General features: G+C 43.3%; 1 protein-coding gene across 2 annotated transcripts in view; it reads right to left on the bottom strand.

The window, feature by feature from the left end:
- Positions 1-25,672, bottom strand: part of LCK (LCK proto-oncogene, Src family tyrosine kinase) — a 118,846-nt gene that overhangs the window by 45,824 nt on the left and 47,350 nt on the right. For both annotated transcript variants that reach the window (XM_040424571.1, XM_040424570.1), the window contains exon 6: positions 993-1,096. In XM_040424571.1, coding sequence (XP_040280505.1) covers positions 993-1,096 — 104 coding nt within the window. The remainder of the gene's footprint in view (positions 1-992; positions 1,097-25,672) is intronic.

The following is a 25,672-nucleotide window of genomic DNA, read 5'->3' as shown; positions in this document are numbered from 1 at the left end:
GAGGGTCCTAATGCTGGGTGATTACGAGAATGTACCCTATAGAGTCCCATGAAATGACCAGAGCAGCCAGACAGGCATGCACACAGCCATTCCATTCATTTCTATTTCTACTCCCATAGAAATGAATGAAGCGGCTGCATGTATGCTTGACTGGCTGCTCCATTCATTTTAGGGGGCTCCACGGGGTACAAGGCCCCTGCTCTCGTGATCAGTGGGGGTCCCAGCAGTAGGACCCCCACAGATCTAATAGTTATCCCTTAACCTTTGGATAGGGGAAACCTTAATACAACCAGAATACTACCTTAAACTTCAGCTCCTAGCGGGAGTAGCATTAAAAGGGTTATCCGACCCCTCAAATGCCTCCCCATATGTCCGGGCCCCTCATACAAAATGTACTTACCTCACACCTGCCTCGCTTGTGAAGCCTGCACGGCCACCACTGCATCTGCCCGTGCACGGATGAAAACATCTGGCGTCGGGGAGGTGGGCAGCCAATGGCAGACGGTGATGGGGACGAGCCTCCCTAGCGTCACCCGCGATGCTAGTGAGGCTCATCCCCATCAACACCTGCCATTGGCTGCCCCCCTTCCCTCTCGATGCTGGATGTTTTCATCCGCACGACAGAGAGATGCAGCGCTGGCCGTGCAGGATTTAGAAGCGATGCGGGTCCTGGGGAGCACGGTAAGTACATTGTGTGTGAGGGGCCCAGGCGTATGGGGAGCATCTCATGGGTTGGATAACCTCTTTAAGTTATCATTTACACCAGTAATCTGGCGTAAATGATAGTGAATATTCCTGGGTTGATGGCCCTCCCTACATCACACCCAATCCTTCTCTCACCACTCCCCCTTTTCAGAAAGTGGTAATGACAGTATACAAACGTCACATGCATCTAAATCTAGACACAGTGCCTTTCAAAATGCGGCAAACCACAGGCTTTCAACTTTGTGATGCTGGTTTCAGGAAAAAAACAGTTTATCATAAAACAATACCTTTATTTGTTTCACTCTCTCGTATTAGGAAAGATCCTTGCTCGTTTCCTGGAGCTAAGAGCTGACGTTCTGCATCTTTACGACCCAGATCTCTGAAAAACCAACTAAAAAGAATATGTTGGGACAAAGTTATACGTTTTTTCAACCTTAAAGAACAAAATATATTAAAATCACAAGTAAAACAGTATATACTATTTGAACCAATGGCAGATTACAATAGGGGCATTCGGGTCGGCAGCCCTGGGCGCCGCATCGCTGGGGGGCCCAATGGCGACCCGAATGCCCACATACTGCGGCAGGGCACGGGAGGGCCGATCACCGCCATAGGCTTCAGGCCTAGTAGGCCTGAGGCCTATGTGGTAGTATATTCCCGGCGCATGCGGGTCATTTATTGTGGTCATTTATCAAACTGGTGTAAAGTAGAACTGGCTTAGTTGCCCAGAGCAACCAATCAGTTTCCACCTTCCATTTTTGACAGCTCCTTTGGAAAATGAAAGGTGGATTCTGATTGGTTGCTCTGGGCAACTAAGCCAATTCTACTTTACACCAGTTTGATAAACGACCCCAATTATGAGAAATCTAACGAGTCTGTGTAACAAACTCTGTAGAGACGTGATACGGCTGAAAGAATTTGTCATGGCGGCCTGGATCAAAGAGAGGAGAAGAGGAAAGAGATCTACATGACAGGAGATGTCACTGGAAGTAAGGTATGTGGTGCTGTATTCTCCTATATGTAGAGCTGGCTCACCACTGTGACCTGTGTCTCATTTTCTCCTCCAAGTCATTTGATCATAATCATATGTATTTTAAATTTGGCAACTAAAATTTTAATTTGTAGATGTCACCTGCAGTCCTATGTAACAGCCTAGATAACAGTGATAACTTTCTGTGTACAGATAATGTAGTAGATGTTCCCTGCAGTCCTATGTAACACCCCACATAACACAATAATTCACTGTGTTATGTGGGGTGTTACATAGGACTGCAGGTAACATCTATGACATCGGTACTCAGAGAGTTATGAGATGGTGGGGGTCCGACTCCTGGCTCCCCCAGGAATCAGGTGTTTGAGGAGACCGCGATGTCCCAGTGAGCGCCGCAGCCTCTTTGCTCTTTACCAAGCACAGCTCTGTCCATTTGATAGCACTGTGCTTGGTATTGCAGCTCAGCCCCAATCACTCAGATGGGACTGAGCTGCACCGAGACCATGTGAACGATGAATGTGATGTCATATGGCCTAGGAAGAGACTGTGGCGCTCATAAAGCACCGCAGCCTCTTCATACAGAATAAAAATTAAACTAAAATGGAAGGAGGGGGGCCCAAGATGGGTAGACAAGCCCCGGGCCTATCATGCACTTAATCCGCCTCTGATTTGAACTGTCTAATTAAGGGTTTTTAGATATGCTGATTTCAGCCTGAAACAAACTCTGATCGATGATATAACAATTTGAAATGGCAGACTCGTAGGGCCATGCAAACTGAACTAGTGATGAAAGATTATTAGCATTTGTACACTCGCATAAAAGATCTATTTACCTAACAAATGAGCACTCGTTTGTCAGCTGATCGCTGCCCTTTTTACGCTGGGCACTGATTGGGAACAAGTGTTCTTGTGGATAATCACTGGCCATGTAAATGGGCCCTAAGCAATTCTTAGTAGTTTAGGCTACTTTCACATTAGCATTTTTTGCGGATCTGTCATGAATCTGCAAAAACGATTCCGTTACCATAATACTGTACAACCGCATGCATCCGTCATGGAACGGATCCCGGTTGTATTATGTCTTCTATAGCCATGATGGATCTGTCTTAAACACCATTGAAAGTCAATGGGGTGATGGATCCGTTTTCTATTGTGTCAGAGAAAATGGATCCGTCCCCATTGACTTACATTGTGTGTCAGGACGGATCCGTCTTGCTCTGCACCACATCGCGGACAGAAAAACGCTGCTTGCTGCATTTTGGTGCATTACGTTTCGTTTAGTTCAGTTTTGTCCCCATTGACAATGAATGGAAACAAAACTGAAGTGTTTTCTTCCGCCATTGAGATCCTATGACGGATCTCAATAGCGGAATTGAAAACGCTAATGTGAAAGTAGCCTTATCAGATATTTTACACAAGGGATGTTCCAAAATATTATTGGATGGGGGATGTCTTGTAAAATGTAGCATACAGTGCATTCGGAAAGTCTTTAGATTCTTTCACTTTTTCATATTTTGTTATTTTGCAGCCTTGTGCTAAAAATTTTTTTCACACTTTCCCCCATCCTTCTGCACTTTCCTAATTAATTGAAAAGGAAAAAACTAAAATCTTGCATTGACATAAGTATTCAGACCCTTTGCTCAGTACTTAGTTGAAGCACTTTTGGCAGCGATTACAGCCTGCATTGTTCTTAGGGTACTTTCACACTAGCGTCGCTGGATTCCGGCATTTGTAGACGGATCCAGATGCGGATCCGTCTCACAAATGTATTGCAATACCAGATCCGTCTCTCCGGTTGTCATCCAGAAAAACGGATCTGGTATTTATCTTTTTCACATTTTAAAGGTCTGCACATGCGCAGACCGCAAAACCGGATCCGTTTTTCTGGAACACTTTAATTAATGCATTTCAATGTAAAATCCTGCCGAATCCGGCATTCCGGCAAGTGTTCCGGAATTTTGGACGTCCAAAAAACGTACAGTGACTGAACTGAAGACATCCTGATGCATACTGAACAGATTGCTCTCCATTCAGAATGCATTAGGATAATACTGATCAGTTTTTTTCCGGTATTGAGCCTCTAGGACGGAACTCAATACCGGAAAAGAAAAACTCTAGTGTGAAAGTACCCTTAGCTATGATGCCACAAGGTTTGCACACCTGAATTTGGGGATTTTCTGCCATTGTTGTCTGCAGATCCTCTCAAACATTGTTAGGTTGGATGGGGACCATCAGTGGACAGCCATTTTCAGGTCTGTCCATAGATGTTCGATTGGATTCAAGTGAGGGCTTTGGCTGGTCCACTTAATGGCATTGACAGAGTTGCCCCTAAGCCACTCTTGTGTTGTCTTGGCTGTATGCTTGGGGTCATTGTTTTGTTGGAAGATGAATCTTCGGCCCAGTCACTTCCAAAGTAGTTTGGCCGAATACCGTATGTGCTCGAGCGCCATGCTCGAGTTTCCTCCCCGCACGTTTGTTGGCTGCTACGCAGCCAATAAACATGCAGATAAGTACTGTCACTCACTGTAATGCCGTAGACATGTTGGTAGGGAATTGCCGTAGTGTAGGGAATTGAATTGTATTTTTTGATTAGGCAGGGTTGGTGTTAGGCTGGGTTCAGACGGGGGAGATTTCCACGCGGGTGCAATGTGTGAGGTGAACGCATTGCACCCGCACTGAATCCGGACCCATTCATTTCTATGGGGCTGTGCACATGAGCGGTGATTTTCAAGCATCACTTGTGCGTTGCGTGAAAATTGCAGCATGCAGCATTGTGCGTTTTTCATGCAACGCAGGCCCCTTAGAAGTGAATGGGGCTGCGTGAAAATCGCAAGCATCCGCAAGCAAGTGCGGATGCGGTGCGATTTTCACGCATGGTTGCTAAGATGAAAGTCTTTTCACTGTATTATTTTCCCTTATAACATGGTTATAAGGGAAAATAATAGCATTCTTTAATACAGAATGCTTAGTAGAAGGTCAATTGAGGGTTAAAAAAAAAATTTAAAAAAAATTACTCACCTCCTCCAATTGATCGCGTAGCTGCCTGTCTCCTGTTCTTTCTTCAGGACCTGTCAAAGGACCTGTGGTGACATCATTGTGCTCATCACATGATACATCACATGATCCATCACCATGGTGATGGACCATGTGATGAGCTCAGTGACATCACCACAGGTCCTTTGACAGGTCCTGAAGAAAGAACAGGAGACCGGCAGGTACGCGATCAATTGGAGGAGGTGAGTTATTTTATTTATTTATTTTAACCCTCAATTGACCTTCTACTAAGCATTCTGTATTAAAGAATGCTATTATTTTCCCTTATAGCCATGTTATAAGGGAAAATGAAATTTACAGAATACTGAACCCAAACCCGAACTTCTGTGAAGAAGTCCGGGTTCGGGTCTGGGTACCAAAAATCGGGCATGTTCCCGCAACGCACCCGCATCTTTTCCCGCAACGCACCCACAACGCCTGTGTGAACCCAGCCTGAAGGGAATTATTTTAGCCATCTTTTGTATTGTCCTAATCTTGTATTACTGTATTGTTGGTTTCTATTCCTAGCTGTAGAGATTCGTTTTTTTTTTTATTATTTGAATTGCTTAGGTTTCGTTTTCCCTGTGTGCTGATTTCTCAGATTTGACGTATGCATATATTTAACCATTTCCTGCATTATGAGTGGTCCGCACAGCTTAGGCTATGTACTTCCTAAAACTGCCTATAAAAGGACATGATATTCTTACAATAAATTAGAATATTTCTTGGCTACTTTCAGTGTGCATGTGTCTTTCTTGCCACCAAGAAATACAGTACAGACCAAAAGTTTGGACACACCTTCTCATTCAAAGAGTTTTCTTTATTTTCATGACTATGAAAATTGTAGATTCCCACTGAAGGCATCAAAACTATGAATTAACACATGTGGAATTATATACATAACAAACAAGTGTGAAACAACTGAAAATATGTCATATTCTAGGTTCTTCAAAGTAGCCACCTTTTGCTTTGATTACTGCTTTGCACACTCTTGGCATTCTCTTGATGAGCTTCAAGAGGTAGTCCCCTGAAATGGTTTTCACTTCATAGGTGTGCCCTGTCAGGTTTAATAAGTGGGATTCTTGCTTATAAATGGGGTTGGGACCATCAGTTGCATTGAGGAGAAGTCAGGTGGATACACAGCTGATAGTCCTACTGATAGGACTGTTAGAATTTGTATTATGGCAAGAAAAAAGCAGCTAAGTAAAGAAAAACGAGTGGCCATCATTACTTTAAGAAATAAAGGTCAGTCAGTCAGCCGAAAAATTGGGAAGAACTTTGAAAGTAAGGGCTATTTGACCATGAAGGAGAGTGATGGGGTGCTGCGCCAGATGACCTGGCCTCCACAGTCACCGGACCTGAACCCAATCGAGATGGTTTGGGGTGAGCTGGACCGCAGAGTGAAGGCAAAAGGGCCAACAAGTGCTAAGCATCTCTGGGAACTCCTTCAAGACTGTTGGAAGACCATTTAAGGGGACTACCTCTTGAAGCTCTATCAAGAGAATATGCCAAGAGTGTGCAAAGCAGTAATCAAAGAAAAAGGTGGCTACTTTGAAGAACCTAGAATATTACATATTTTCAGTTGTTTCACACTTGTTTGTTATGTATATACACTCAAAATCACTGTAGAATTGCAGTGGCCAGTATGGCGGAACTGCTCAAACCCCAAACACTGTAGCATGTTTCTCATTGGGCGAGCAGTCCCATCGCATGTGAACCACAGAAATATCGTGGCAGATATGGAGGAGCTGCTCAAACCCCAAACACTGTAGCGTGTTTATCAGTGGGGGAGCAGTCCCAGCCATCGCATGTGGACCGCAGCAAACGACCATCCCGAGCAATAAATGCGTACAAAGGAGGACGCCAGCGCGGTCCACATGCACCACAGAAGCATCCTGCACAGGCCGGAAGCATGGTGCGGATGAATATACAATTGTATAAATCACTGAAAAAAATGCACACCAAGAGATATGTCACTGACTATACTAGCTGGTCATACAAGCAGATATGTTAAAAGCTGAGACTTTCGCAATATATTCCTGTCAGGAAAATATCGAGCCCATCATTGCACCACGTCACGGTCACTCAGCATGGCAAAAAGGGTCCTACCACTACGCTATCTGTGGTGTAAACACGGTCTGAAGGTGATGTAATCCAGCTCACAGCCCAGCCTGCACACAAATGCCTACAGGACAGCCAGTGCAATGTGAACAAAGCAGGACTGTGAGCACCACCCATATCAGACCATGTGATGAAGGATTCCAGGTGCAAAGGAATGTTCAATTGCCAGATGAAGGCACATTCAAGACATAAAACAAAATCACTGTTAGGAATTGCAGTGGGCCAATATGGCGGAACTGCTCAAACCCCAAACACTGTAGCGTGTTTCTCATTGGGGCGAGCAGTCCCATCGCATGTGACCCACAGAAATATCGTGGCAGATATGGAGGAGCTGACTCAAACCCCAAACACTGTAGCGTGTTTTATCAGTGGGGGGGAGCAGTCCCACCGCATGTGGACCGCAAGCAAACGACCATCCCGAGCAATAAATGCGTACAAAGGAGGACGCCAGCGCGGTCCACATGCACCACAGAAGCATCCTGCACAGGCCGGAAGCATTGGTGCGGATGAAAATACAATTGTATAAATCACCCTTTGCCATGCTGAGTGGGACCGTGACGTGGTGCAATGATGGGCTCCGATATTTTCCTGACAGGGAATATATTGGGCGAAAGGTCTCAGCTTTTAAGTATCTGCTTGTATGACCAGCTAGTATAGTCAGTGACATATCCTCTTGGTGCATTTTTTTCAGTGATTTATACAATTGTATTTTCATCCGCACAATGCTCCGGCCTGTGCAGGATGCTTCTGTGGTGCATGTGACCGCGCTGGCGTCCTCCTTTGTACGCATTTATTGCTCGGGATGGTCGTTTGCTGCGGTCCACATGCGGTGGGGACTGCTCCCCACTGATAAACACGCTACAGTGTTTGGGGTTTGAGCATCTCCTCCATATCTGCCACGATATTTCTGTGGTTCACATGCGATGGGACTGCTCGCCCAATGAGAAACACGCTACAGTGTTTGGGGTTTGAGCAGTTCCGCCATACTGGCCACTGCAATTCTACAGTGATTTTGTTTTATGTCTTGAATGTGCCTTCATCTGGCAATTGAACATTCCTTTGCACCTGGAATCCTTCATCACACGGTCTGATAAGGGTGGGGCTCACAGTCCTGCTTTGTTCACATTGCACTGGCTGTCCTGCTAGGCATTTGTGTGCAGGCTGGGCTGTGAGCTGGATTACATCACCCTTCAGACCGTGTTTACCACCACAGTTAGCGTAGTGGTAGGACCCCTTTGCCATGCTGAGTGACCGTGACGTGGTGCAATGATGGGCTCCGATATTTTTCCTGACAGGAATATATTGGCGAAAGTCTCAGCTTTTAATATCTGCTTGTATGACCAGCTAGTATAGTCAGTGACATATCCTCTTGTGCATTTTTTTCAGTGATTGATACAATTGGTATTTTCATCCGCACAATGCTCCGGCCTGTGCAGGATGCTTCTGTGGTGCATGGTGGGACCGCGCTGGCCTCCTCCTTTGTACGCATTTATTGCTCGGGATGGTCCGTTGGCTGCGGTCACATGCGGTGGGGACGGCTCCCCCACTGATAAACCACGCTACAGTGTTTCGGGGTTTGAAGCAGCTCCTCCATATCTGCCACGATATTTCTGTGGTTCACATGCGATGGGGACTGCTCGCCCAATGAGAAACACGCTACAGTGTTTGGGGTTTGAGCAGTTCGCCATACTGGCCACTGCAATTCTACAGTGATTTTGTTTTATGTCTTGAAGGTGGCCTTCATCTGGCAATTGAACATTCCATTGGCACCTGGAATCCTTCATCACATGGTCTGATATGGGTGGGGCTCACAGTCCTGCTTTGTTCTCATTGCACTGGCTGTCCCTGCTAGGCATTTGTGTGCAGGCTGGGCTGTGAGCTGGATTACATCACCTTCAGACCGTGTTTACACCACAGTTAGCGTAGTGGTAGGACCCTTTGCCATGCTGAGTGACCGTGACGTGGTGCAATGATGGGCTACCGATATTTTCCTGACAGGAATATATTGGCGAAAGTCTCAGCTTTTAATATCTGCTTGTATGACCAGCTAGTATTGTCAGTGACATATCCTCTTGGTGCATTTTTTTTCATGATTTATGATATACACTCACCTAAAGAATTATTAGGGAACACTATACTAATACGGTGGTTGGACCCCTTTTGCCTTCAGAACTGCCTTAATTCTACGTGGCATTGATTCAACAAGGGTGCAGATAGGCATTCTTTAGGAAATGATGGCCCATATTGATAGGATAGCATCTTTGCAGTTGAATGGAGATTTGAGGGATGCACATCCAGGGCACGAAGCTTCCGTTCCACCACATCCCAAAGATGCTCTATTGGGTTGAGATCTGGTGACTGGGGGGGGCCATTTTTAGTACAGTGAACTCATTGTCATGTTCAAGAAACCAATTTTGAAATGATTCGAGCTTTGTGACATGGTGCATTATTCTGCTGGAAGTAGCCATCAGAGGATGGATACATGTTCTCATTATGTTTACGACAAATTCGGACTCTACCATTTGAATGTCTTAACAGAAATCGAGACTCATCAGACCAGGCAAACATTTTTCCAGTCTACAACAGTCCAATTTGGGTGAGCTCGTGCAAATTGTAGCCACTCATCTCCATTTGTAGTGGAGATGAGTTGTACCTCGGTGGGGTCTTCTGCTGTTTGTAGCTCCATACACCTCAAGGTTGTGCGTGTTGTTGGCTTCACAAATGCTTTGATGCATACCTCGGTTGTAACGAGTGGTTATTTGCAGTCAACGTTTGCTCTTTTATCAGCTTGAATCAGTCGGCCCATTCTCCTCTGACCTCTAGCATCAACAAGCATTTTTGCCCACAGGACTGCCGCATACTGGATGTTTTTCCCTTTTCACACCATTCTTTGTAAACCTAGAAATGGTTGTGCATGAAAATCCCAGTAACTGAGCAGATTGTGAAATACTCAGACCGGCCCATCTGGCACCAACAACCATGCCATGCTCAAAATGGCTTAAATCACCTTTCTTTTCCCATTCTGTCATTCAGTTTGGAGGTTCAGGAGAGTTGTCTTGACCTAGGAGCACCCCCCTCTAAATGCATTGAAGCAACTGCCTTGTGATTGGTTGACTAGATAATTGCATTAATGAGAAATAGAACAGGTGTTCCTAATGAATTCTTTAGGTGAGTGTAATTCCACATGTGTTAATTCATAGTTTTGATGCCGTTCATAGTCATGAAAATAAAGAAAACTCTTTGAATGAGAAGGTCTGTCCAAACTTTTGGTCTGTGTACTGTATTTCTCCTGGATCCAGTAAGCTTCAAACCTAGGTGGTCTTAGAAGAAGGAACCAATCCTTTCAGTCTGGGGGCTCCGGTCCGGGATCGAGAGGGTCATTCTCATGTCCGGTAAGAATATACACCAGTTTGTCTTTCTTCCGAACCAAGGGCACTGGCCACGTCTCGATCCATAAGTTTTGTTTTGTGTCAGGGGACACACCATAGGATCTCAGGGAGATCTATTTACTTTATCTAACTGTCGACAGAGATTTTTTAGTACCAGGGGTACATGTAAGAGAACAGTCTCGGGGAGACCTGACTTACCTTGGTTTGACGCATACCTATATTTAGAGTATAAGATACATAGAGATGGCCCATGAACAGGTAGGAACTAGTGATAGGGACCACTCAAATGGAGGCAACCTTGACGCGGTGAGTGGCTTATTACGCTTTGGCCAAAATGTACACCAATGTCTCATCCAGCATGGAGGCAGGGCAGAATGCTGGAAATAGAGTGCGATCACATTTGTATTCTCCGTTTGTATATGTATTTCGCCATAGTGATCTGCACCTATATACAGGTTGTGCTGACTCATTCCCAAAAATTTTCTTTGTAGTATGGATGTGGAGGCGTGGCGATCTCCTTTGAGTCATGCACACCTGACCAGTTAATCTGTCCTGGAGGCTGGTTTTAAAGTCAGTATAAAACTGAGTCTGCTTATATAGAACCTACCAAGTGGCCATTTGGCTCCAGGAGAAGTATATGGTGGGCTCAGCGTGCATGTTGGTACTTGCATCCCTGGATCCGATGAAAGCTGTAATGGCAACTCGGACGGGGGTTAGAAAGCAGAGTGTGCTTGGCGTGCATGCTGACCTGCATTCCCTGGATTTTGTGTGGGCTGTCATGGCCCATGAACAGGTAGGAACTCAGTGATAGGGACCACTCAAATGGAGGCAACCTGACGCGGTGAGTGGCTTATTACGCTTGGCCAAAATGTACACCAATGTCTCATCCAGCATGGAGGGCAGGGCCAGAATGCTGGATATAGAGTGCGATCACATTTGTATTCTCCGTTGGTATATGTATTTCGCCATAGTGATCTGCACCTATATACAGGTTGTGCTGACTCAATTCCCAAAAATTTTTCTTTGTAGTAATGTATTGGAGGCGTGGCGATCTCCTTTGAGTCAGCACAACTGACCAGTTAATCTGTCCTGGAGGCTGGTTTTAAAGTCAGTAAAAAACTGAGTCTGCTTATATAGAACCTACCAGTGGCCATTTGGGCTCCAGGAGAAGTATATGGTGGGCTCAGCGTGCATGTTGGTACTTGCATCCCTGATCCGATGAAAGCTGTAATGGCACCGACAGGGTTAAAAGCAGAGTGTGCTTGGCGTGCACGCTGAACTGCATTCCCTGGATTTTGTGTGGCTGTCATGGCCCATGAACAGGTAGGAACTAGTGATAGGGACCACTCAAATGGAGGCAACCTTGACGCGGTGAGTGGCTTATTTACGCTTTGGCCAAAATGTACACCAATGTCCAGGGGCCGGTACAAGGCAGGGGCCGAAGGAGCGGGTGCCCTGGGCGCTAACCATTGCGGACAGGATGGGGGCGCAGGTGAAGTGCCAGCCACGGCCCCCCCTACATCATGCTGTGGCCCCCCCCCCCCCCAAGTGAGCAGCCGCCGCCGGGCACCGGGGAGATGAAGCGCTTCCATTGCGCTCAGTTCCATTGTAAACTGTCTGTGCCAGCGGAGGTGCAGGGGAGGGAGAGGCGTGTCCCTTCCCTTTCCTCTGATAGGCTGCAGGCAGGCACCGAAGTGGAGGAGAGGCCCCGCCCCCTAATTACTCCTGTTTACCTTTCTAAAGCTAAAGGACCTTTGATGATGTCATCACAGGTCCTGTAAGGGAACTGCACAGTGTAAAGTGTAGTTCCCAGGTTAGAACAGTGCATCTGCCAGGACCTGTGATGACATCATCTTCAACATCACAGGTCCTGCAGAATCTAGCAAAGGAACTGCACCAAAAATGGTGTAGTTCCTAGGTTTCAAAGGTACATCTGCCAGGACCTGTGATGACATCATCACAGGTCCTTCAACCCCTAACAGCAAGTATTAAAAGTTCACAAGCAGCTCTGCATTGATCCATACAGACTGGAATGGAGAGGTAAGAGGAGGTCCTCCACTTTTCATCATTTACCCCCCCCCCCCTCCATGCCCTGTTTTTACTCATTGCTCACTCATGTATAATACTTCAGACAGTTACCACTACCTCATGTACCTCACAGTGACTATAATGCATAACTGACCACATATTTCTATAAACACTGCATCTACAGTATTATACCTTCTATGTGTCACATCAATACACTGCTCTGTATATATATACACACACACATACATGCACACACACTGCATAAATTACACATTATACATGCAATATGTACAGATATATAGTATATACCGCAGTGCACTGATATGTGAGGTATGAGGTGTAATAGATGCAGTGTGTACAGATATCAGTACACTTCTGTATATACTATATATGTGAGGTACGAGGTATAATAGATGCAGTGTGTACAGATATATAGTATATACCGCAGTGTACTGATATGTGAGGTATGAGGTGTAATAGATGCAGTGTGTACAGATATATAGTATATACATCAGTGTACTGATATGTGAGGTATGAGGTGTAATAGATGCAGTGTGTACAGATATCAGTACACTTCTGTATATACTATATATGTGAGGTACGAGGTATAATAGATGCAGTGTGTACAGATATATAGTATATACAGCAGTGTACTGATATGTGAGGTACGAGGTATAATAGATGCAGTGTGTACAGATATATAGTATATACAGCAGTGTACTGATATGTGAGGTATGAGGTATAATAGATGCAGTGTGTACAGATATATAGTATATACAGCAGTGTACTGATATGTGAGGTATGAGGTATAATAGATGCAGTGTGTACAGATATATAGTATATACAGCAGTGTACTGATATGTGAGGTATGAGGTATAATAGATGCAGTATGTACAGATATATAGTATATACAGCAGTGTACTGATATGTGAGGTATGAGGTATAATAGATGCAGTGTTTACAGATATATAGTATATACAGCAGTGTACTGATATGTGAGGTATGAGGTATAATAGATGCTGTGTGTACAGATATCAGTACACTTCTGTATATACTATATATGTGAGGTACGAGGTATAATAGATGCAGAGTGTACAGATATATAGTATATACAGCAGTGTACTGATATGTGAGGTACGAGGTGTCAATACACTGCTGTATTTACTATATATCTGTACACACTGCATCTATTATACCTCGTACCTCACATATCAGTACACTGCTGTATATACTATATACCTGTACACACTGCATCTATTATACCGCGTACCTCACATATCAGTACACTGCTGTATATACTATATATCTGTACACACTGCATCTATTATACCTCATACCTCACATATCAGTACACTGCTGTATATACTATATACCTGTACACACTGCATCTATTATACCTCGTACCTCACATATCAGTACACTGCTGTATATACTATATATCTGTACACACTGCATCTATTATACCTCATACCTCACATATCAGTACACTGCTGTATATACTATATATCTGTACACACTGCATCTATTATACCTCATACCTCACATATCAGTACACTGCTGTATATACTATATATCTGTACACACTGCATCTATTATACCTCATACCTCACATATCAGTACACTGCTGTATATACTATATATCTGTACACACTGCATCTATTATACCTCGTACCTCACATATCAGTACACTGCTGTATATACTATATATCTGTACACACTGCATCTATTATACCTCGTACCTCACATATCAGTACACTGATGTATATACTATATATCTGTACACACTGCATCTATTATACCTCACATATCAGTACACTGCTGTATATACTATATATCTGTACTCACTGCATCTATTATACCTCACATATTAGTACACTGCTGTATATACTATATATCTGTACACACTGCATATATTATACCTCGTACCTCACATATCAGTACACTGCTGTATATACTATATATCTGTACATACTGCATCTATTATACCTCACATATCAGTACACTGCTGTATATACTATATATCTGTACACACTGCATCTATTATACCTCGTACCTCACATATCAGTACACTGCTGTATATACTATATATCTGTACACACTGCATCTATTATACCTCGTACCTCACATATCAGTACACTGCTGTATATACTATATATCTGTACACACTGCATCTATTATACCTCGTACCTCACATATCAGTATACTGCTGTATATACTATATATCTGTACACACTGCATCTATTATACCTCGTACCTCACATATCAGTACACTGCTGTATATACTATATATCTGTACACACTGCATCTATTATACCTCGTACCTCACATATCAGTACACTGCTGTATATACTATATACCTGTACACACTGCATCTATTATACCTCATACCTCACATATCAGTACACTGCTGTATATACTATATATGTGAGGTACGAGGTATAATAGATGCAGTGTGTACAGATATATAGTATATACAGCAGTGTACTGATATGTGAGGTACGAGGTGTCAATACACTGCTGTATTTACTATATACCTGTACACACTGCATCTATTATACCTCGTACCTCACATATTACACTACTGTATATACTGTATACACTGCATATATTATACCCCGTACCTCACATATCAGTACACTGCTGTATATACTATATATCTGTACACACTGCATCTATTATACCTCATACCTCACATATCAGTACACTGCTGTATATACTATATATCTGTACACACTGCATCTATTATACCTCGTACCTCACATATCAGTACACTGCTGTATATACTATATATCTGTACACACTGCATCTATTATACCTCATACCTCACATATCAGTACACTGCTGTATATACTATATATCTGTACACACTGCATCTATTATACCTCGTACCTCACATATCAGTATACTGCTGTATATACTATATATCTGTACACACTGCATCTATTATACCTCGTACCTCACATATCAGTACACTGCTGTATATACTATATATCTGTACACACTGCATCTATTATACCTCGTACCTCACATATCAGTACACTGCTGTATATACTATATATCTGTACACACTGCATCTATTATACCTCGTACCTCACATATCAGTACACTGCTGTATATACTATATATCTGTACACACTGCATCTATTATACCTCGTACCTCACATATCAGTATACTGCTGTATATACTATATATCTGTACACACTGCATCTATTATACCTCGTACCTCACATATCAGTACACTGCTGTATATACTATATATCTGTACACACTGCATCTATTATACCTCATACCTCACATATCAGTACACTGCTGTATATACTATATATCTGTACACACTGCATCTATTATACCCTGTACCTCACATATCAGTACACTGCTGTATATACTATATACCTGTACACACTGCATCTATTATACCCTGTACCTCACATATCAGAACACTAGGGAATATACTATATACCTGTACACACTGCATCTATTATACCGCGTACCTCACATAACTGTACACTGCTGTATATAATATACATCTGCATCTATTATACCTCTTTTGTGTGCCAGGGCTGTTTTGTAATCCCATTCCGGCCCTGATGGCATAAATTATAAAACGCAGCAGCAAGAATAGTTCATGGAACAAAGGGAGGGGCTATAAAAGGGGAATGGGGGCCCAATTTAGATTCCTGCTATGGGGCCCAGTGATTTTTATGTACGCCCCTGGCTGCAGGCACTAGGCCGGCAGCCTATCAGAGGCCGGCGCAATGACGTCATCGTGCCGCCTGAGCCTTACATTACAGCGTGGGACACAGGAAGAGGCTGCATCGCTGACACTTAGGTAAGTATAAGTGTTTTTTTTTTGTTTTTTTTTACAATAGTGTTACTGGCACATTGGGGGGGCTTATTACAAAACTGGCACATGATGATGGGGGGGAACTTTATAGTGTCTGTGACTTTCAAAGTCCCACAGTCCTTTGTTCTATTGCTTTAAGTATATAATAGATGCAGTGTGTACAGATATATAGTATATACAGCAGTGTACTGATATGTGAGGTATGAGGTATAATAGATGCAGTATGTACAGATATATAGTATATACAGCAGTGTACTGATATGTGAGGTATGAGGTATAATAGATGCAGTGTTTACAGATATATAGTATATACAGCAGTGTACTGATATGTGAGGTATGAGGTATAATAGATGCTGTGTGTACAGATATCAGTACACTTCTGTATATACTATATATGTGAGGTACGAGGTATAATAGATGCAGAGTGTACAGATATATAGTATATACAGCAGTGTACTGATATGTGAGGTACGAGGTGTCAGTACACTGCTGTATTTACTATATACCTGTACACACTGCATCTATTATACCTCGTACCTCACATATCAGTACACTGCTGTATATACTATATACCTGTACACACTGCATCTATTATACCGCGTACCTCACATATCAGTACACTGCTGTATATACTATATATCTGTACACACTGCATCTATTATACCTCATACCTCACATATCAGTACACTGCTGTATATACTATATACCTGTACACACTGCATCTATTATACCTCGTACCTCACATATCAGTACACTGCTGTATATACTATATATCTGTACACACTGCATCTATTATACCTCATACCTCACATATCAGTACACTGCTGTATATACTATATATCTGTACACACTGCATCTATTATACCTCATACCTCACATATCAGTACACTGCTGTATATACTATATATCTGTACACACTGCATCTATTATACCTCATACCTCACATATCAGTACACTGCTGTATATACTATATATCTGTACACACTGCATCTATTATACCTCGTACCTCACATATCAGTACACTGCTGTATATACTATATATCTGTACACACTGCATCTATTATACCTCGTACCTCACATATCAGTACACTGATGTATATACTATATATCTGTACACACTGCATCTATTATACCTCACATATCAGTACACTGCTGTATATACTATATATCTGTACTCACTGCATCTATTATACCTCACATATTAGTACACTGCTGTATATACTATATATCTGTACACACTGCATATATTATACCTCGTACCTCACATATCAGTACACTGCTGTATATACTATATATCTGTACATACTGCATCTATTATACCTCACATATCAGTACACTGCTGTATATACTATATATCTGTACACACTGCATCTATTATACCTCGTACCTCACATATCAGTACACTGCTGTATATACTATATATCTGTACACACTGCATCTATTATACCTCGTACCTCACATATCAGTACACTGCTGTATATACTATATATCTGTACACACTGCATCTATTATACCTCGTACCTCACATATCAGTATACTGCTGTATATACTATATATCTGTACACACTGCATCTATTATACCTCGTACCTCACATATCAGTACACTGCTGTATATACTATATATCTGTACACACTGCATCTATTATACCTCGTACCTCACATATCAGTACACTGCTGTATATACTATATACCTGTACACACTGCATCTATTATACCTCATACCTCACATATCAGTACACTGCTGTATATACTATATATGTGAGGTATGAGGTATAATAGATGCAGTGTGTACAGATATATAGTATATACAGCAGTGTACTGATATGTGAGGTACGAGGTGTCAATACACTGCTGTATTTACTATATACCTGTACACACTGCATCTATTATACCTCGTACCTCACATATTACACTACTGTATATACTGTATACACTGCATATATTATACCCCGTACCTCACATATCAGTACACTGCTGTATATACTATATATCTGTACACACTGCATCTATTATACCTCATACCTCACATATCAGTACACTGCTGTATATACTATATATCTGTACACACTGCATCTATTATACCTCGTACCTCACATATCAGTACACTGCTGTATATACTATATATCTGTACACACTGCATCTATTATACCTCATACCTCACATATCAGTACACTGCTGTATATACTATATATCTGTACACACTGCATCTATTATACCTCGTACCTCACATATCAGTATACTGCTGTATATACTATATATCTGTACACACTGCATCTATTATACCTCGTACCTCACATATCAGTACACTGCTGTATATACTATATATCTGTACACACTGCATCTATTATACCTCGTACCTCACATATCAGTACACTGCTGTATATACTATATATCTGTACACACTGCATCTATTATACCTCGTACCTCACATATCAGTACACTGCTGTATATACTATATATCTGTACACACTGCATCTATTATACCTCGTACCTCACATATCAGTATACTGCTGTATATACTATATATCTGTACACACTGCATCTATTATACCTCGTACCTCACATATCAGTACACTGCTGTATATACTATATATCTGTACACACTGCATCTATTATACCTCATACCTCACATATCAGTACACTGCTGTATATACTATATATCTGTACACACTGCATCTATTATACCCTGTACCTCACATATCAGTACACTGCTGTATATACTATATACCTGTACACACTGCATCTATTATACCCTGTACCTCACATATCAGAACACTAGGGAATATACTATATACCTGTACACACTGCATCTATTATACCGCGTACCTCACATAACTGTACACTGCTGTATATAATATACATCTGCATCTATTATACCTCTTTTGTGTGCCAGGGCTGTTTTGTAATCCCATTCCGGCCCTGATGGCATAAATTATAAAACGCAGCAGCAAGAATAGTTCATGGAACAAAGGGAGGGGCTATAAAAGGGGAATGGGGGCCCAATTTAGATTCCTGCTATGGGGCCCAGTGATTTTTATGTACGCCCCTGGCTGCAGGCACTAGGCCGGCAGCCTATCAGAGGCCGGCGCAATGACGTCATCGTGCCGCCTGAGCCTTACATTACAGCGTGGGACACAGGAAGAGGCTGCATCGCTGACACTTAGGTAAGTATAAGTGTTTTTTTTTTGTTTTTTTTTACAATAGTGTTACTGGCACATTGGGGGGGCTTATTACAAAACTGGCACATGATGATGGGGGGGAACTTTATAGTGTCTGTGACTTTCAAAGTCCCACAGTCCTTTGTTCTATTGCTTTAAGTATATTCTTGTTTTGAAACAACATTGATTCTTTCTTAAAAACGGGGGGGGGGGGGGCGCAGTTTGCCATCTTCGCCCTGGGCACCAAATGGCCTTGTCCCAGCCCTGCCAATGTCTCATCCAGCATGGAGGCAGGGCAGAATGCTGGATATAGAGTGCGATCACATTTGTATTCTCCGTTTGTATATGTATTTCGCCATAGTGATCTGCACCTATATACAGGTTGTGCTGACTCAATTCCCAAAGATACAGAGAGTGTTAAGATTCATCTGTTTGTGTGAGTGCCATTGTTCTGGTGGTAAGTGTAAGAACATATCTCACTGTAATATTATCACTCTGTCATTTGGTGAATTTTCTTACTATGGGTGGAGGAAAATCTAAGTGTGAGTTTCCCCCTCCCAACATAGGGGAGACGTGTAAAGAATATGTAGTCCGAGTTAGTCCCACTAACTACTAACTGGTAAACCCCTGGGTGGATAATTTAGCAGGATGGACTGAGTTTATGGAAAGTTGTAGTCCCTTCCCTAGGGATGGAGACAATAACCCATTCCATATGGACATGGTCAAAGGGTTGTGCCTAGGCGACAAAGATGCCTGGCTACACTTTGACCCTGATCCCCAGTGGGATATGCCTTACATGCAAAAGGGTGGAGAACAGTGGCTAGAGATAGCCCCCCACTGGTATGACAGAAATTCAAAGAAATTAAAACGGCCCAAAGCCCTATCGACTGAGGCAAAGAAACATGAATTAGAAAGAGATCTGCAGGAAGGAAAGAAGGGTTTTGTTTTCAACAAAGTACCCCCACCGCCTGCGGTTCCTACCCCTCCCCCGCCACAATATATCCCTCCGTCGGCTCCGTCCATCATGTGATTAGTATCAGACCCCAACTCGTGGTGGCCGGGGGCAGGGCCCCACCCCATCATCCAGCTCGGTCTGTGTCCCCACCTATGGAGGCGGATCAGAGCGGCTACTCAGAAGCCGAGAGGGGAGGAGCGGGGGAGGAAGAGGTAGAGGAGGCAGATGAGATTACCAGTCCACAAATACAAATGAGGCAGCAGAAGAAAGACGGCAAGCAACCGCCACCCCAAGTCCAAGGTAGCTACTACCCAGGGACAATATCCCTTCATGACTATAGGGGACCAGTTAATGAAAAAACCCATAGAAATTGAGGACATCAATAGGATTATTAAACATTGTCCTAGGCCAACTCAGGCCCCACAAGACACGCTACAATATCTAAAGAAGGCGTGTAATGGGAGAAACTACACTCAGAAGGACATGAGGTTAGTCATTGACGGGCTGGTAGGAACACGCTCCGGGTAGGACTGGACAAAGGTCCCCACTATTAATGACATACAACAGGGGGTAAATGCCAATGATTACCACCTAAATACAGCTGCTGGCAGAACCGCCATGTGGGGAGAGATAGAAAATCACCTCTTGGATGTCTTTAAACCAAGGTCATCCCTCCCCATGGCCGTAGCCTGCAAACTAAAGATGGGCGAAACCGTAACTGACTTTTGGAAACGGTTCCTCGAGTGCTGGATCCATGAGGCAGGGCTGCAGACTGCAAATAGCGACAGTCTGGTTATCTCCACCTTTGTAAACAACCTCCTTCCCAGTCTCATGTTGACTGTAAAGCAAAGTGTTTCCTCATGGACCTCAGACAAAATACAAGACTTTGAGAAACACTCATATGAAACGGAGGCAGCGGGATGCTTTAAGATAAGGAAGGTACAGACCCCCACACATAGTTACAAGGGTTCAGAAACCAACACTGTGAGCAAACAGAGACAGCCGAGACCCCAACAATGGCCCCAGTCACAGAATAGACCCCCCCCCCCCCCGAAGGGATAACTATGCCCAAGCAGGCCAAACTACACACAGGACAGACAGACAGGCCTGTTATAATTGTGGCCAAGAGGGCCATTGGGCCCATCAGTGCCCATACCCAAGGATGCCTCCCGGGCCGCGTAGACTGCCTGATGAAACACCCAACGATTCACCGCAACAAAACAACACACAAGTCCAACCTGCTAACCCCAACTCCTGTCAGGGACACAGATTCCCTGTTGATTGGAATCAACAGCCACAGTACTGACGCTGCCCGGAGGATGGCATCCCCACTTTCACACAGATCACAAGTAATTGGAAGCAGTCACCTATCATCATCCTCAAGGTAGGGGGGCGCAAGTTAGCCTTCATGGTAGACAGTGGCGCTACAACTAGTGTTCTGTGTAAGGATCTTTACAATGGTCCTTTAAGAAAGTCTGATTCTTCAATGGGAATTAATGGGGTACTTACCAAAACATATCAGACTGTCCCAATGCCATTACAGACACCTGAGGGAGATTATATCACTGATCATGTTTTCTGTATCATACCCGACTGTCCAGTCAGTCTGTTAGGCCGAGACTAGTTTTGCGTATTGCGCTTGAGGGTATTTGCATCACAAAAGGGCCTTCCTGTACGCTCAGATATGATATCGATCTCCACACCCTCACAATGTATGTTAACACTTACAGACATGCCTGAAACATTCCAACAATTAGACACACGCCTCTGGTCTAAGGATGATTACGACACAGGTTTCATCTATTACACACCCTATAGGGCCACCCTAAAACAAGGAGCGACTGCTGTTTATCAGAAGCAATATCCCTTGTCAAAGGAAAAGATTGATGGTATCAGACCAATGATAGAAGAGTTTTTTAAAAAGGGGGTAGTGGAAGAAACAGTGTCCCCATACTGCACCCTTATTAACCCTGTCACCAAAACAGATGGCTCGGTAAGGTTCGTTCAAGACCTCAGAGCTATTAATAACCTCATTGTGCCCATCGCACCCATCGTCCCTGACATTTCTCAGTTGCTCTCGGCCATTCCAGCAGATGCTGTGCGTTTCAGTGTGATAGACTTGAAAAATGTTTTTTTCTCTATCCCAGTTGACAAGCATACCAGACTCCTTTTTGCTTTTTCCTTCGACGGGCATCAGCTAACCTGGTGCAGGATGCCCCAGGGATATGCTGATTCACCAGTTGTGTACAGCATTGTCCTCCAAGCCACTTTGAAACCATGGCACTCCCCCCCCCAGGGTTCAGTCCTCTTGCAATACGTGGATGATCTCTTACTGTGTAGCTTGTCAGCGGAGGCCAATGAAAATGATGGTATATCTTTGTTAAAATGGTTGTCAGATTGTGGTCATAAAGTGTCACTAAAGAAGATACAGTGGTGTCAAGAGACAGTTGAGTATCTTGACTTTGTTCTCACACAGGGGCAAAGGAGAATCAGCCGACGAAGGGTCCAGTCTGTTGCGTGCCTGGTCACCCCGCAAACCAAGAAGGAACTGCTGTCCTTTCTTGGTATGATAAACTACTGCAGACAATGGATCCCTGATTGCTCCTACTATGACAATGTACTGAGACAAGCCACTCTGTCAGAAATGCCAGATCTTATTAGATGGTCAAGTGAAATGTTAAGTGCCTTTGATTCATTGAAATGTGCTCTCATGTCAAGTCCTGGTTTGGGCCTCCTTGACTATAAGTTATCATTCCATGTCTTCGCTCGGGACAACTGTAAAACCATGGCGGGGGTGCTGACCCAGTTCCACGGAGGTAAGCTACGCCCCTGTGCGTTTTTCTCGAAGGTAATGCCAGTCACTGTTTAGGGGATGCCGGCATGTCTCAGGTCTCTTGCAGCATGTGCTATGGTCGTGGAAATGATGTCCACTCTTACACTTGGACACCACACCATCCTACACACAACCCATGATGTAATAGGGCTCCTAAGAGGCATCCACATACAACACATGTCAGCCCAAAGTCTCTCAGGGTATGAGATCTTACTCTTGAGCAATCCCTCACTTGAAGTACAATATGCTACACACACTGCAGAACCCGCACCCATACTCAACACTTTGTTAGGTCTCAAGAATGATGAAGATCAACTCCCAAAACCACATGATTGCATTCACTCCATCCACTATGAGATTTCAGCTAGATCAGACCTCTCATCCACGCCAATACCCAGTGCTCCAGAAGTGTTTGTAGACGGGTCCTGTAGCAGACCCAATGACAATACATTCCATGCAGGTTATGCAATAGTCATGTTACCCGACGTAGTCCTCGAAGCACAACTCATCCCCTATCAGTCAGCACAAGCTGCGGAGCTGATTGCACTCACTCGCGCCTGCCAGTTACATAATGACAAACCAGTCACCATTTAAACTGACAGTAGGTACGCACATGGGGTAGTGTGGGACCACGGGGTTATATGGCAAAGAAGAGGTTTTGTGACGGCAGATGGCAAGCGCATTTCACACTCCCAATTAGTCACTGAACTTCTACGAGCTGTTCTACTCCCCTTTGATCTAGCTATTGTACACTGTAGAGCACACACAGGTGGTAAGGATCACATTTCAAAAGGGAATGCATTTGCAGATATGGAGGCCAAGCAGGCAGCATTACAGACACCCGCCACATTACAACTATCCCTCCTCACCCCACCCTCACTAGAAGAGGCACAGATGATTGTGGATCTCCAAATCTCTGCTACACAGTCGGAAATGGAAGACTTTTCCAGTATTGCAGAAAAATCCAAGAACTGGATTAATCTGCAAAGAGGGGAGACCATGTTTTCGGAAACTACTGTCAAAGGGGGTAGAGAATATGACACTTTATGAAAGTCTACCCCTTAACGACGAAACTCCTGGGTCAGGATCCCCTGACCACTCTCCTGCAGGGTATAAGACATACCTTCTAAGATAAAAAGAGGGGAAGAAAAAAGGGGGTAAGAACCATATTATATAATTCTATGGTTCTAAGAGGAGGTTGAAGGGAATTATTTTAGCCATCTTTTGTGTTGTCCTAATCTTGTATTACTGTATTGTTGGTTTCTATTCCTAGCTGTAGAGTTGAGATTCGTTTTTTTAAATTATTTGAATTGCTTAGGTTTCGTTTTCCCTGTGTGCTGATTTCTCAGATTTGACGTATACATATATTTAACCATTCCCTGCATTATGAGTGGTCCGCACTGCTTAGGCTATGTACTCCCTAAAACGGCCTATAAAAGGACATGATATGCTTACAATAAATTAGAATATTTCTTGGCTACTTTCAATGTGCATGTGTCTTTCTTGCCACCAAGAAATATTTCTCCTGGATCCAGTAGCTTCAAACCAAGGTGGTCTTAGAAGTAGGGAACCAATCCTTTCACAGCCTTAGAGACCCAAAAGTCCTTTTAAGGACTATTGTTGTGTCTGTCAGCAATATATATATATATATATATATATATATATTTAACGCAACCTGCGCTAAATTGCGTGCGATTAGAGACCCAAAAGTCCTTTAAGGACTATTGTTGTATCTGGCAGCAATATATATTATTAGCGCAACCTCCGCTAAGTTGCGTGCAATTGTTAGAGATCCAAAAGTCCTTTTAAGGACTATTGTTGTATCTAGCAGCAATATACACTCACCTAAAGAATTATTAGGAACACCTGTTCTATTTCTCATTAATGCAATTATCTAGTCAACCAATCACATGGCAGTTGCTTCAATACATTTAGGGGGGGGTGGTCCTGGTCAAGACAATCTCCTGAACTCCAAACTGAATGTCAGAATGGGAAAGAAAGGTGATTTAAGCAATTTTGAGCGTGGCATGGTTGTTGGTGCCAGACGGGCCGGTCTGAGTATTTCACAATCTGCTCAGTTACTGGGATTTTCACGCACAACCATTTCTAGGGTTTACAAAGAATGGTGTGAAAAGGGAAAAACATCCAGTATGCGGCAGTCCTGTGGGCGAAAATGCCTTGTGGATGCTAGAGGTCAGAGGACAATGGGCCGACTGATTCAAGCTGATAGAAGAGCAACGTTGACTGAAATAACCACTTGTTACAACCGAGGTATGCAGCAAAGCATTTGTGAAGCCACAACACGCACAACCTTGAGGCGGATGGGCTACAACAGCAGAAGACCCCACCGGGTACGACTCATCTCCACTACAAATAGGAAAAAGAGGCTACAATTTGCACGAGCTCACCAAAATTGGACTGTTGAAGACTGAAAAAATGTTGCCTGGTCTGATGAGTCTCAATTTCTGTTGAGACATTCAAATGGTAGAGTCGGAATTTGGTGTAAACAGAATGAGAACATGTATCCATCCTCTGATGGCTACTTCTAGCAGGATAATGCACCATGTCACAAAGCTCGAATCATTTCAAATTGGTTTCTTGAACATGACAATGA

Source organism: Bufo bufo, chromosome 3 (assembly GCF_905171765.1).
Source record: "Bufo bufo chromosome 3, aBufBuf1.1, whole genome shotgun sequence".
Classification (NCBI taxonomy): Eukaryota; Metazoa; Chordata; class Amphibia; order Anura; family Bufonidae; genus Bufo; species Bufo bufo.
Note: the sequence above shows the minus strand (reverse complement) of the source record. Positions and strands in the feature narration are given on the sequence as shown.